A 13,911-nucleotide genomic window follows, 5' to 3' on the forward strand; every position below is an offset into this window, starting at 1 on the left:
GAACTGGACAGCTGCCTCCCGGCCGCAAGCACGCTCCCGCCCCAGCCCTCGGAGGCCAACGCGCGACCGCCCCCGCCCCCAACCACGGCGGCAGCCCGCCGCGTGGAGAGCCGGATTCCGCAAGGGGCACGGCCCGCCCTCTTCTCGCGAGAGGTAGGAAAAGAGGAAGGTTGGGCTGGCGACGGGGATCTAGCCAATGAGCGAGCGGGAAGGGCGTGATCGACGGCCTCCTCTGAGCCCCGCCCCGGCTGCAGAGGCCCCAGTCGCCGCCCGCCTCTCCTTCTTTCCCTTCTTGCACTCCCTTCCCTCCCCGCCCCGCTCTTCTCTTTCCGTCTGAGGTGGCGGCCGGCTCCCTCCTCGCCAGCTCCGTTTTCCCTCTGCTCCCGCTTCCCTTTTCCCTTGTGCCCGGGCCCGGCCTGAGCGCTTCCTCCGCCTCCTCAGGGTGGCCGCCTAGCTCCCGACCCCTAGAGTACTGCGCCTTTTCTTTTCTCTGGTCTTCCGTCCGCGCCCGGCCCCGCCATGAATGAGGAGTACGACGTGATAGTGCTGGGCACCGGCCTGACGGTGAGGCCCGGCGGGGAGGGGCGGGGGTCCCGGGGCCGGGGGCCGGGGTTCAGGGTCGGGAGAGGGCTGGCCGCACGCCTTGCTCAGCCCCCTTTTCCCCATCCCCGCGGGCCGCGCCGCGCCTCGCCTCCGAGGGTCTCCGGGTGGGGCCGGTTTCCGCCGCGGTCTCGGGCCGCGCTCTGGAGCGGAGGCGGGTCGGGCCTGCGGCGGGGCCTGCGGGCCGGGCGGCGCATCGGGACGGGGAGGAGACACCGGGGGATGGAAAGCCCGGTCCGGCAGGTGCCTGGGCGGGTTGTGACGGCCGAGTAAGAGTAGGTGGGAAACGAGAGTCCGCTCTGCTGCAGCAGAGGCCGGAAAAGCCCGCATTGGTGTATTGATGCGTCTTCCTTACGGGTTGATGGCCTCTCGCGATTGGAAACAGAAAAGCAGCCGGCGGAGTGGGGGAGGGTGGAGGCCAATCACAGTGGCATTTCCTACTTAGACTTCAGCCTCTACTACTAGTCGGTGTCGGTGACGAGTCGGTGTCGGTGACGAGTCACTGGATAATCACTGTTTGGTAGGTAATTAAGTTCAATGAACTTACATTTTTGGAGAAAATTAGATTTCATCCTCCTGCCCCACTCCAGGTGAGAAGCATTATCCTTTTCTTTTAACCACCCTCCCATCCCACTTGAGCAACTGTAGAATGGAAATGAGTTTTCTCAAAATTTGTCTAGTCCATTCTCACCTGGCCTTTGCCATCTTTTACTTTTGTGTGGTCTGTCCTTGCCTACATTGTCTCTTCTGGAGGCTTTCCCCTGAGAAAGAGGTTGGTGATGGGGTGCTAGAGGCCAGGTTCTCTATTACTGCATGGTGTGCGTAATACCATGGTAAATTTATTTTCCTGGCTGTCTGCTTAGAGAACTTTAGATAATATTCTGCAAATAATACAGGCAGATGTTTTACTTCTTTTTGTGCTTTTAAAGGAAAATGAAGACTATTCATCTTGCAAAAGAATTCCATTTGAAGAGAGGACCATTTCCGTTATCAAAAGTTTTTTGGAAATTTGAAATTCTGACATTGGACTGCTTTGTTTTAAAAGATGAATACTGATTTTGATCTTGCGTATCCCATATAAACTGATCTCAAAGTCCGGAGTCATTTAATGTAAACCACTACGAATTTGTTGAAATGCATTGTAATCTCTCAAGATGGAATTAATATTTCTTTCAGCTAACACTCCAGAGTAACTATTTTAGATTTCTCTGGACAAGAGAAAACTGTCAAACTTGCATTTGGCCAGTTTTTTAGGAAAAGATTGTTGGGAACTAGAATGGCACTTTTCTGGCATGTCATTTTTATATTTATGGTGATTTATGGTGATTGTTGGATAATACTCATTTCTGAATGCTTCATTATGTTTCAGCAGTCCAGAAAAAGAAATGGGACTGGCTAGGAAATAGTACCGAATAGATGAGATTGTTTACCTAGAAAGCTATTTAGTCATTTTGAATGTGAGGTATTGGGTTGAATTTCTTTTTTGATGGTGAGTTGGAAGACTGTTGGATGCCTAAATGAATAGCCTACCCACTGCAGGGTGTTTTTTTTTTTCATTTTCTAAGTGCTTAATTGGGATTCTGAGCTGAGCTTATTAGTTTGTGGTGGATTTTGCCCACTGGAATGGGCACTGTTGTTGCCAGCATATTGTAAGAGCTAGTTAGTTCCACTGTTTTTCTACGGTTATTGCTGGTCTTTCAGATTTGCTCTTGATTAGGGCAGTTAAACACGGACAAATAAGTGCAAATCCTTTCTCATGCAGGTTTCTATATGCCTAATTCGGAAGTATCACTTTGTCTCAAAGAGGGCACAGTCTTATTGCATAACAACCAAGTTAAGATAATGCACCTTATTTAAATTTTCATTTGGATCAATTGTGACCGTTTTGGTGAATGATAGATGCATACTTAACTAGTAATCAGATACATTTCTGCTGTCATTTATTATTTTATTTATTTTTGGCTGCATTGGGTCTTCGTTGCTGCACGCCGGCTTTCTCTAATTGTGGCGGGGCGGGGCTACTCTTCCTTGCGGCACACGGGCTTCAGTAGTTGTGGCACGTGGGCTTCAGTAGGTGTGGCTCGCGGGCTCTAGAGCGCAGGCTCAGTAGTTGTGGCTCACGGGCTTAGTTGCTCCGCGGCATGTGGGGTCTTTCCGGACCAGGGCTCAAACCCGTGTCCCTTGCGTTGGCAGGTGGATTCTTAACCATTGCGCTACCACGGAAGTCCCGGGATGATTTTTTTTTTTTTTTTTTTCTGGACACGGGCCTCTCACTGTTGTGGCCTCTCCCGTTGCGGAGCACAGGCTCCGGACGCGCAGGCTCAGCGGCCATGGCTCACGGGCCCAGCCGCTCCACGGCATGTGGGATCTTCCCGGACCGGGGCACGAACCCGTGTCCCCTGCATCGGCAGGCGGACTCTCAACCACTGCGCCACCAGGGAAGCCCCCCGGGATGATTTTGATAGTGATAAAATCTTATACCCTCATTTTTAGTGATACAGGGACTTTGATTACTTAAATGAAGAGATCACCAAAGTTAAAAAGCCTCAAATTATAATTAACTTTGAGTAATTGGTGTGAACATACCATTTACTTTTCTTAATTTTTGATTTATAAATATTTAGTGCCTGAGATTTAAGAACCTAAAAACAGGTGTGTGCTATCAGTTGTGGGTACCAAATACTGCATGATGCCTGTGTGTCAGTGCATTTTTTAGTGCGATTAACTTGTTACTTTTAATATAAAGTGTAAGGAAGTGTTGGGGTTTCTCTGTGTTGCCTAATGTTGTCACTGTTTTGTATCGATTGTTACATCTAAAATAAGGTCATAATAGTGCACAAATATTGATAGTAACTTTGATAAAGAAGGCATAAAACAATTTAGTGTAAACTAGAGCAAAATCTTCATTCTGTCTAGGAGAAATGGAATATTTCATATAATTGAGTTCTTTAAGGAAGTGAGGGCTATCCCTTTATACCATAACTTTTAGATAAAAACCTTTCAAATGGTATCACAACTTCTTTAACAGACTAAGGAACATAGTTAATGTACTGATAACAAAGATTTCACATCAGGAGGATTAATTACTGTTATGCTATAACATAATGAAGCCATTGAGACCTAGGGAGCTTTGTAGGAACTTTGGCCTCCTTACTAAGTCCTCTTAGACTGCTCAGCTTTGGGAGTTAGTTCTACCGTCTACTTTTCATTTTTTCCTCTTTGCTTACTTTGGTTAGGCTGGTGACTGTCGACAGCCTCTGACCACTTAATTTGCTGTTTCTGATTGACTTTGGGCTTGGCAATAAATTCATGAGTCTTCTTAGAAATAGTAATAAATAATAAAATAAGGGTAACTAGCTCCACAGCTGCTTGTGCTTCCGAGCAGTATTTTGTTTTGTTTTGTGCTGCATGGTAATTTTCGTAAGGAGTTTTGAATCGAAAAGGACACTTTAGTGATATCTAACCAGATTATTCTCAGCAGTATTTGTTTAAAACATTGTTTTATATCCCAGCCATACTTTTCCTCCTTTCTCTTTATTAAAATTTTGCGACTTCAAAGAGGAGTTTTTGTACCACATTTAAAAATCTTGAATTGCCTTTTATATTTACTCCTTGACAATCCTTGCCATTGCTATTTGAGTTCTATGGACAAACAACTTTCTGTCCACTGCAGTAGTGATCATAGGACCAATGTGTTCAAATGTCTTATTTTTGGAAGGTATAAATACTGTGTAGGCAGTTTGTATTTTAAATCAGCCTTAAGCATACTGGTCCAGTAGAGTAGAAGTAAAATCAGACATATTTCAGCATTTCGAGGTAGTAGTGAGACATTTGGTTGTGAAGACCGCTAGGTAAACGTTTGGCTCGCATACGTGATACCCTGCAGTTACCCTTATGTCCCCTCTCACAGTACCTGATTAAAGACTTACTGGAGTAATGGCCTACTCAGTTTCAGTTACCTGTGACTGTTGTGCTCGATTATGGGCAATAAAAAGGCAAACACACCTGTCTGTGAGTAGCTTCTTCTCATGTGGGGGTAACTATAATATGAGTTAATATGAGAAAGTACTAAGTGCCATAAGGGAATTCACACATGTGGGAATTCAGATAGGGGAATCAGAAAAACCTGCATAAAGAAGGAGTTATTGAAGTTGGCTTTTAAAAATAATTGATAAGTAGGGTAGGGGGAAGGGGGTATTAGATGAAGGTAATCAAAAGGAACAAACTTAAGCTATAAGATAAGTACTAGGGATGTAATGTACAACATGATAAAGATAATGAACACTGCTGTATGTTATGAATGAAAGTTAAGAGCGTAAATCACAAGGAAAAATGTATTTTTTCCATTTCTTTAATGTTGTATCTATGTGAGATGATGGATGTTAACTAAACCTATGGTAATCATTTCATGTTGTATGTAAATCAAATCATTATGCTGTACACCTTAAGTCTTTACCGTGCTGTATGTCAATTATATCTCAATAAAACTGAATAAGTTTAAAAAAATATTGGTAAGTTTTGAACATGAGGAGGAATGATTTTCTAGGCAGAGAGAGCAGTGTAAGTCAGTATTAAGAAAAGGATATATATTTAGGGGATAGGGAGTTTATTTTGTGTGAAACAGAAGGTATGAAGAGGTGTAATGGAAACAGTGTTGGAAAGAAGGTATATCACCAAGGATGCTGAAGATAGTAGGTTAAGAAGTTTGAATTTTATCTTCTAGGCCAACGAGAGAGGGTTTTGAGTAGGAATGATCTAATTAGAGCCAAATTTCAAGAAAAGTTATCCTTGACAGCTTTTAATGAGATGCATTAGAGGGACAGAGACATTTAAAGAAACACTTATTCTGCTGAAAACTAACTTCCACTTTTATTGTTATTGCTGTAAGACGTATACCACTGAGATTAAATGATTTAAAAGTTTTCTAGCTAATATATTTTCTAGATAAGTATAAAGACACTTTTCTTTAAGATGACTTATTAGGTACCTTGTTTTCCTGATCACATTTTTGTGTGCATTTACTTTCTGTTTCTTTTTTTTTTTAAAATCACTCCAGAACTTTAAAATGCAGGAGGATTTAGAGTGTTAATAGTGTTTAGTTTGGTCACTTGGAAGTTACATCAGAATTTTTTTTTTTACATCAGAATATTAACGTACTCTGGTTCTATTCTCTTCCAAGCCTGAGTTGCCCTCTAAGTAGGAAGGGGGGTGGGCATTAACTTTTCCAGGATACTGGGATACTATTTTAGTACCAGTGGCCTTCGCAATTGTGTTTAGGTTCGTCACAGTTCATATTTGGGAACACCATACAGGCTGCTTCACTACGTAAGAGGTACTTCGCCTAGTGTGTTTAGGTGCTGTCCGTTTGAGTTAGTTACTCTGATTATTGCAAACCTAGCGCTATGTGTAGGTGCTGAAGGGAAGTGAGCCTCAGTATCACTGATTTGGTCCTTCCTGACCATCACCGCACCCACACATCTGCACAGACTAGAATTTTGCTGCAGCTGAACTTCAAACATTTAGTTTAATCTGGTTACCTCTTTATGTAGGCCAACATGAAGAACCAGTTGGGTGGCAGATGCCATTATCTTAACTTGGATTCTGGGCCTGAGCTCAGTTTGGATGAAAGACCCACCTGAGATTGCCAGGCATCCTATGTGCATCATTAATGCATGCATGCATGCATGCATTTGTTCACTTATTCATGCTGAGCACCTAATATGCTCTAAGCCCTAAAAATAAAAAATAAATAAGGCATAATAGCAAACAAAACACCAAAAAAACTTGGATTCTGAAGATGGTTTTACAGTTTTAGTTATTTTGGTTGTGAGTCTGTATATTCTTATCCTGTTAGGTCAGTTGTGGGTGAGCTTGAAATTAAGTGTGGAGCACTCTCATCTGTTAGTTTTAAAACTAATGTGTTCGTTAATATTCATTCATATATGTTTCCTGGTAAAAGTTATCAGTATTCTTGACATAGATGATGGATGGTCCAGGTTGTCTAGTGTGAAAAAAGGAAATTCACTTAGAGTATTTTCTCTGACTTTGATGTGCTTTGCTTTTTATTCTGTATTCACCAGATAGTAGTAGATTTTAATTTTGAGTTGTTAATTTGGGAAGATACTAAAATTTTGGGATCATTAATATATACCCTATACTCAGATGTGATTGGTTTTATCAGTGAATTAATGACTTCATCCCATGTTGTAAAGTAAAATTTAAAATATTACATTTGTGCTTCTATGTATTCTCTTGGCATTGTAAAAGCAGTCTTTTATAGATGGGTTTAGAAGAATCAGTGAACCTGCAAATTATTAATTAGCTTTTAATATATTTGCTCCAAGTGATGCCTTTAAAGGTAGTTAGTATCAGCTCTTTGGACTGCTGAATCTTTATATTCCTGGGTCCTTTATTAGGCCTCAGCCTTCAGTGCTTCCTTTGGAGCCATGGTCCAGTGAGTGGGTCATGCTTATTTGCAGTGAAGTATGAAAAGTTATATATAGAAGCTGTGCAACACTCAAAGTTGCTTGCTGTGATTTTGCTTCCAAAAGTTGAACAGTGAAGTCTACTTTTTGTCAACTGGAAATGTGACTATTTGGTTTTCCTTTGTTTATGTCATAATCTGTTTTTGAGATTGTAAATATTATTCTACTTTCATATAATATATTGAATCATATGTTAGTACTTCTTTAGATTTTTTTTTTTAAGCAAGTGATTTGCTTTTGATAATATTGGAGTTAATTTTTACAGTTAAAATACTTTCAGTTCTGTTTATCAAGACCTCATTAAGAAAGTTAAAAGTCAAGCTGTGGAATGGATGAAGATATTTTCAATATATATATAACCAATAAAGCACTTTTAAATATCTAGAATATATAAGGAATTTTTATATAGTAGTAAAAAAAAGAAAGCCCACTTTAAAAATGGGCAAATAATATGAATAGGCACTTATCAAAAGAAGGTACTACAATTATCAGTAAACTGTGAAAAAGTGCTCAGTCTCATTATTTGTCAGGCAATGTAAATTAAACCACATCCTAACTAGAATGACTAAAATTAAAAGGCCAGAACAAAATGTTGGGCAAGGATTTGAAACAACAGGAACTTTCATATACTGCTGACACAGCTTATGAAATTGGTACAACCATTTTGGAAAGCTGTTTGGCAGTATCTGTACTCTCCTTGATGTCTATCCAACAAGTGCATACATAAAAGACACATTGAGAATGTTTATAGAGCATTATTTGTAACAGCCCCAAACTGGAAACGATCCCAATGTCCACCTGTAATAGAATGGACAAATAAGTTGTGGAATATCTGTGTGGAGTATTCATTCAAAAGACTCCTATGGCTTTGTTACCCGCAGCGTGGTCCATGAATCAACTGCTTCTGCAACACCTGAGAACTTACTAGAGATGCAGACGGTTATACCCCTCACCCCAGATACGCTGAATCAAAATCTAGTTTCCCAGGTGTTTAATAAAGTTTGAGCAGCACTGCTTTACTAGTGGTTCTTGAAACTGGTCCTGGACCAGCAGTATTCTCACCTGGGAACTGGTGAGAAATGCAGATTCTCAGGCTCCACCGCAGACCTGCTGACTCAGAAGCTCTGGGGGTGGGGCCTTGCGTTCTGTTTTAGCAAGCTGTCCCGGTGATGTGGATGCAAAGTAAAGTTTCAGAATCTGCTTAGAATTTACATTTCTAACAAGTTCACAAGGTGATACCAAATCAGGAGCTCTCTTTGAGATCCACTGTTGGTAGGGCTAGGCAAACCTGTAAAAGTCCACAGCTTTTTCAGGCCACTTGGTCTTTGTCACAGCTACAGTTCCAATGTGGTACAGTGAAAACAGCCAACATGTAAATGAATGGGCATGGGTGTTTACTGGTAAAACTTTATTTACAAATATAGCCTGCAGGCTGGATTTGGCTCCTGTACTTTAGAGACCCCTGCTGTATAACAGTAAGAGTAAGAAAATTTCTATTGCAAACAAAACATGGATGAATCTTGTAAACATATGTTGACCAAAAGGTGTATACAAGAAGTGTATACTACAAGATTCTGTTTATTCAGAGTTCAAAATCTTTCCTCTTAAAAGTCATGAGCGTGGCTGTGGGCTGAGGAGTGGTTATGGCTGGAGGTGGCCTGGAGTGCTCATAATGTTTTTTCATCTAAGTAAGAAATGATGCACCCTCTTGGAGTAAAATTTGAACCTGATAGTAACTAATTTAAAATATTTTTAAAATATTAAAATGAATAGTACATTATGGAGGAGAATTTGAGATATGTATGAATTTTTGAAAATAAAGATTTTAGAGTCAGGCTTCTAGGGGGATGAGCTTGTTCTCTGTTGTCTGGAGTCTTGGATAAATTTGAGAAGCACTAGGATTTATAAAGTTACAGAGAATTTCCTTTGTCATTAAAAAAAATAAAGCTCGCATCACCTAAACTCTGGTATAAGGGTTTTGGGTGAATGAATATCCCATCTCTGTGTTTCTTCTCATTAATCCATTAATTGGATTGACTTTCTTGACTGCTCCCCCACCCCATCTTGATTTGGTATGTCTTAGTATATTCACGCTTTGTTTACCTTTTTACTGAGAGTGATGGTTTATAATCCTCTGTTGATTGTCAGTTGATTAATGGTTATCCTGGATGCTTCATTTAGGGCTCTAGTTCTCAAACTCTTGGTCTCAGGATCTATTTACACTCTTAAAAATTGAGGTCCCTGAAGAGCTTTTGCTTGTAAGAGTATCTGTCAGTATTTATCCTATTAGAAATCAATGCTGAGAAATTAAAAAAATGTTTTTTATTCACTTAAAGATAACGGTGATAAACTCATTACATGTTAACGTGAATAACAGTTTTTTGAAGTATAACTGTTTTCCAAAACAAAAAAATTTATGAGAAGAGTATGGTTGTTTTACATTTTCTGCACATCTCTTTAATATCTAGTTTAAAAGATAGCCGATTCTTATCTGCTTTGGTGTTCAGTCTTTCATAAGTTTTGTCATAGCTGAAGTATATGAAGAAAATCAGGCTTTAGACAGATGTGTAGTTGGAAAAAGGAGGAGTATTTTAATAGCCTTTCAGATTGTTGTGGGTATCCTTTTATAATTTACACCTAAACACAAGTGGCAGGGTATTTTTAAAGATTAATTGCAATATGAAATTTGAAACCACATCAGTGAACATTTCTTATTCCGTTACATTAAAATCTGTTAATCTAGCTTGCACTTTGAATTTCTCTTTTAACCTCCTGTATGATTTTGTAACATCATTCATTGGTCACTTGGGAAAGTACTGTTTTACTTAGTAATGCAGGTCTTCTGAATTGTTGACACATTTCATTATGCCATATCAAAAGCTCATATTTGTTAATATCACTGATGTTGTCTGAAAAGTCCTTTAAGTATTGGGGATCTGATGTACCCATGGTGGTGGCTATAAGTTTTCCAAAATTAAGATTTTCATTCAAAAATTTTTTTCAATACATTTTATTTATTTATTTTTAATATTTGGATGTGTTGGGTCTTCATTGCTGCGCATGGGCCTTCTCTAGTTGTGGCGAGCAGGGGCTACTCTTGCTTGCATCGGCTTCTCATTGCAGTGGCTTCTCTTGTTGCAGAGCACGGGCTCTAGGTGTGTGGGCTTCAGTGGTAGTGGCACATGGGCTCAGTAGTTGCGGCTCGTGGGCTGTAGAGCACAGGCTCAGTAGTTGTGGCACATGGGCTTAGTTGCTCTGTGGCATGTGGGATCTTCCCGGGCCAGGGATCGAACCCGTGTCCTCTGCATTGGCAGGCGGATTCTTAACCATTGCGCCACCAGGGAAGTCCCTCATTCAGAATTTTGACTTTTCATTTTTGGCAACAAATACTGTTGGTTATTTTCCTTGACATTCATTTTTGAGAAAATGTCTGCCAGAATCCTAAGTCTGAGCAATCATAGTCTGTCAGTTATTTTTCCACTTAAAAATGATGATCCGTGGGGCTTCCCTGGTGGCGCAGTGGTTAAGAATCCGCCTGCCAATGCAGGGGACACAGATTCAAGTCCTGGTCCGGGAAGATCCCACATACCGCGGAGCAACTAAGCCCGTGAGCTACAACTACTGAGCCCCCGTGCCACAACTACTTAAGCCCGCACGCCTAGAGCCTGTGCTCCGCAACAAGAGAAGCCACCACAATGAGAAGCCCGCGCGCAGCGACAAAGACCCAGTGCAGCCAAAAATAAATAAATAAAAATAAGTATATTAAAAAAAAATGATGATCCATGAAAAAAGTAGCTAGGTCAGCTTACAAATCAGTCGCACAAAAGGCTTTCCTTGAGCTAGAATTGCTTTATGTGAACTTCCTGTTTTGCTACACGGGATATTTAAAAGATGGGTGTTCAAGGGTGTTGTTAACAGAGGTGATTTTTAATGCTTCATCAAGGATAGTCTTAAGTGAAACTGGCCTTGTTTTTTTAAACCATGAGTGCCTTGTGGTGAAGAATATAATGACTAGTGCAGCTAGAGCCACCGCCTTAATTTGCTTTATCCACCATTGATCTTCTGCTGTCAGTGCAAGTATAACACAGTGGGAAAAAATGATGTCTTAGTGTTACTATGAAAATAGTTTAAACCTTGGGACTCAGAACACACTTTGAACCCTGGTTGCTTTAGGGCTTTGTCTTTAAAAATTACATCAAATATCGCGTATACATAAGTATTAATTAATTACTAAAAGAATGTTTAATGACAGGCTTGTAAAAATTATCTGTTTGAAACATGCAGTAACATTTTCCTTCCTTTGAAGATACTTACGCTTTCCCTGTAGGAATGTATCCTGTCAGGTATAATGTCAGTGAACGGAAAGAAAGTTCTTCACATGGATAGAAACCCATATTATGGAGGAGAGAGTGCATCTATAACACCGCTGGAAGATGTAAGTATTAAAATAAATTAATGTCCCTTTTGTACTTTGAGTCTTTTACTTGTGAATCTCTACTTCTTTATGGATGGTTTTAATTTTGTTTTATTAAATAGATTATCTGTAACATCATAATTTTCAGGAGCGCCTAGTTTGGGGCTTGTAGATATTTAAATTGTGACCTTTGTTGCCATCTGGAGCAGTTATCTATTCCCTCTCGAAGTTAATAGAGTGTAGACTTGACAGGGTGCATGGAGGGTACCTTTTGATGAAGACCTAACATATGCCAGGCACAGTGCCAGTGCTTTCCACATGGTCTTAGTTATCTTCCCAGTCACTCAAAGAGATTTTATCCCCATTTTTTAGATTGCAAAATAGTTTCTGTGGGCTTAAGATCACGGAGACGGGCTGATAACCCAGGTTATATGATTCCAAAGCTTAGTTCCTTTTTCTTTTAATTTATTTTATTGAAGTACAGTTGATTTACAATGTTATGTTAATTTCTGCTGTACAGCAGAGTGATTCAGTTACACATACATATATATATTCTTTTTTAAAATTTATTTTATTTTCATTTATTTTTGGCTGCATTGAGTCTTTGTTGGTGCATGCAGGCTTTCTCTAGTTGTGGTGAGCAGGGGCTACTCTTCGTTGTGGAGCGCGGGTTTCTCATTGTGGTGGCTTCTCTTGTTGCCGAGCACAGGCTCTAGGTGCACAGGCTTCAGTAGTTGTGGCACGCGGGCTCTAGAGCACAGGCTCCGTAGTTGTGGCACGCGGGCTTAGTTGCTCCGCGGCATGTGGGATCTTCCCAGACCAGGTCTTGAACCCGTGTCCCCTGCATTGGCAAGTGGATTCTTAACCACTATGCCACCAGGGAAGCCCTATATATATTCTTTTTCATATTCTTTTCCATTATGGTTTTTCACAGGATATTGAATACAGTTCCCTGTGCCATACAGTACCTTATTGTTTGTCCGCTCTAGTTTGCATCTTCTAATCCCAAAGTCGCACTCCATCTCTCCTCCAGCTTCCCTCCCCCTTGGCAACCACAAGTCTGTTCTCTGAGAGTCTGTTACTGTTTTGTAGATAGATTCATTTGTGTCATATTTTAGATACCACATATAAGTGATATCATATGGTATTTCTTCCTCTTTCTGATTTATTTCACTTAGTATGATAATCTCTAGGTCCATCATGTTGCTGCAAATGTCATTATTTCATTCTTTTTTATGGCTGAGTAGTATTCCATTGTATATATGCACCATATCTTCGTTATCCATTCCTCTGTTGATGGATATTTAGGTGTTTCCATGTCAAAGCTTAGTTCCTTTTGCTATACTCTGTGCTTCCTACTTCTTTAGAAAATGAGCACATGAAGCATTTCCAAAGTGTGTTTTACTAAGTATATTTATTTCTCTGTGTGGGGTTTGTTCACCATCCACGTGTATGAATCTGAGCTGTACTGTGCTTTATAGGAGATATATAGATATTGTCAGTTACTTTTAAAATAGTGACTTTGATGAAATAAACTTAATGTTTATATCAAAGAGGGTTTTTCTCTATATTCAGGCATATAGGGAAGTTGAAAGAATAATACCAGTGGAATATTTTTTTGCTTCATGTCTGTTTGTGTTATTGGTTTTGAACCATTGAAAGTAATAGACATGATACTTGACCTAAATATTTCAGCATTCATCTGTGAAGAACAACATTCTCCAACATAATCATAATATCATTATCACACTTAAGAAAATAAACCATAATATCCAGACTATATTGAAATCCCCCATTGAACCCAAGAATGTTGTATATTGCTGTGTAGGAGTGGTTTGTTTTTTTTTTAAACTAGTTTAAGCATTGCCTTTTGTGTTGTTTCCCTTTATTCTCTTAATCTACAAAAGTCTCGCCACCTCTTTTTTTTTGGCAAGTCTAGGCCAGTTTATAAGAAGGTATTGTTGGGCACTTCATACTGCATCCCATAAGGAGGCACAGTGCCTGCATCAGCATCACTGTTCATGATGCTCAATTTGATCTGGTTGAGGTGATGACCACTGACCTCTCCATTGTAAATCATCTGTGGAGTGATGCACTGGCGTCATTCCTTCTTCACCTAGTATATTTATTAGCTAGTGTTAAGTAAGATGAGCAAGCTGTCCTGTTTCTTTTTTTTTTTTTTTGTTTTGCGGTGCGCGGGCCTCTCACTGTTGCGGCCTCTCCCGTTGCGGAGCACAGGCTCTAGACGCGCAGGCTCAGCGGCCATGGCTCATGGGCCTAGCTGCTACACGGCATGTGGGATCTTCCCGGACCGGGGCACGAACCTGTGTCCCCTGCATCGGCAGGCGGACTCTCAACCACTGCGCCACCAGAGAAGCCCCCCTCTTTTTTTAAATTTAATTTTTATTTTAT

The 13,911-nt window shown here is 40.5% G+C and overlaps 1 protein-coding gene across 2 annotated transcripts in view; it reads left to right on the forward strand.

Moving 5' to 3' along the window:
- The first annotated feature begins 282 nt into the window (after window positions 1-282).
- Window positions 283-13,911, forward strand: part of GDI2 (GDP dissociation inhibitor 2) — a 44,384-nt gene continuing 30,755 nt past the window's right edge. Inside the window, exons 1-2 of one of the 2 annotated variants that reach the window (XM_033409132.2) lie at window positions 283-564; window positions 11,392-11,520. In XM_033409132.2, coding sequence (XP_033265023.1) covers window positions 11,434-11,520 — 87 coding nt within the window. In that variant the 5' untranslated portion in view covers window positions 283-564; window positions 11,392-11,433. The remainder of the gene's footprint in view (window positions 565-11,391; window positions 11,521-13,911) is intronic. The other variant, XM_004281687.4, reaches the window with a different exon arrangement.

This window comes from Orcinus orca, chromosome 2 (assembly GCF_937001465.1).
Source record: "Orcinus orca chromosome 2, mOrcOrc1.1, whole genome shotgun sequence".
Lineage (NCBI taxonomy): Eukaryota > Metazoa > Chordata > Mammalia > Artiodactyla > Delphinidae > Orcinus > Orcinus orca.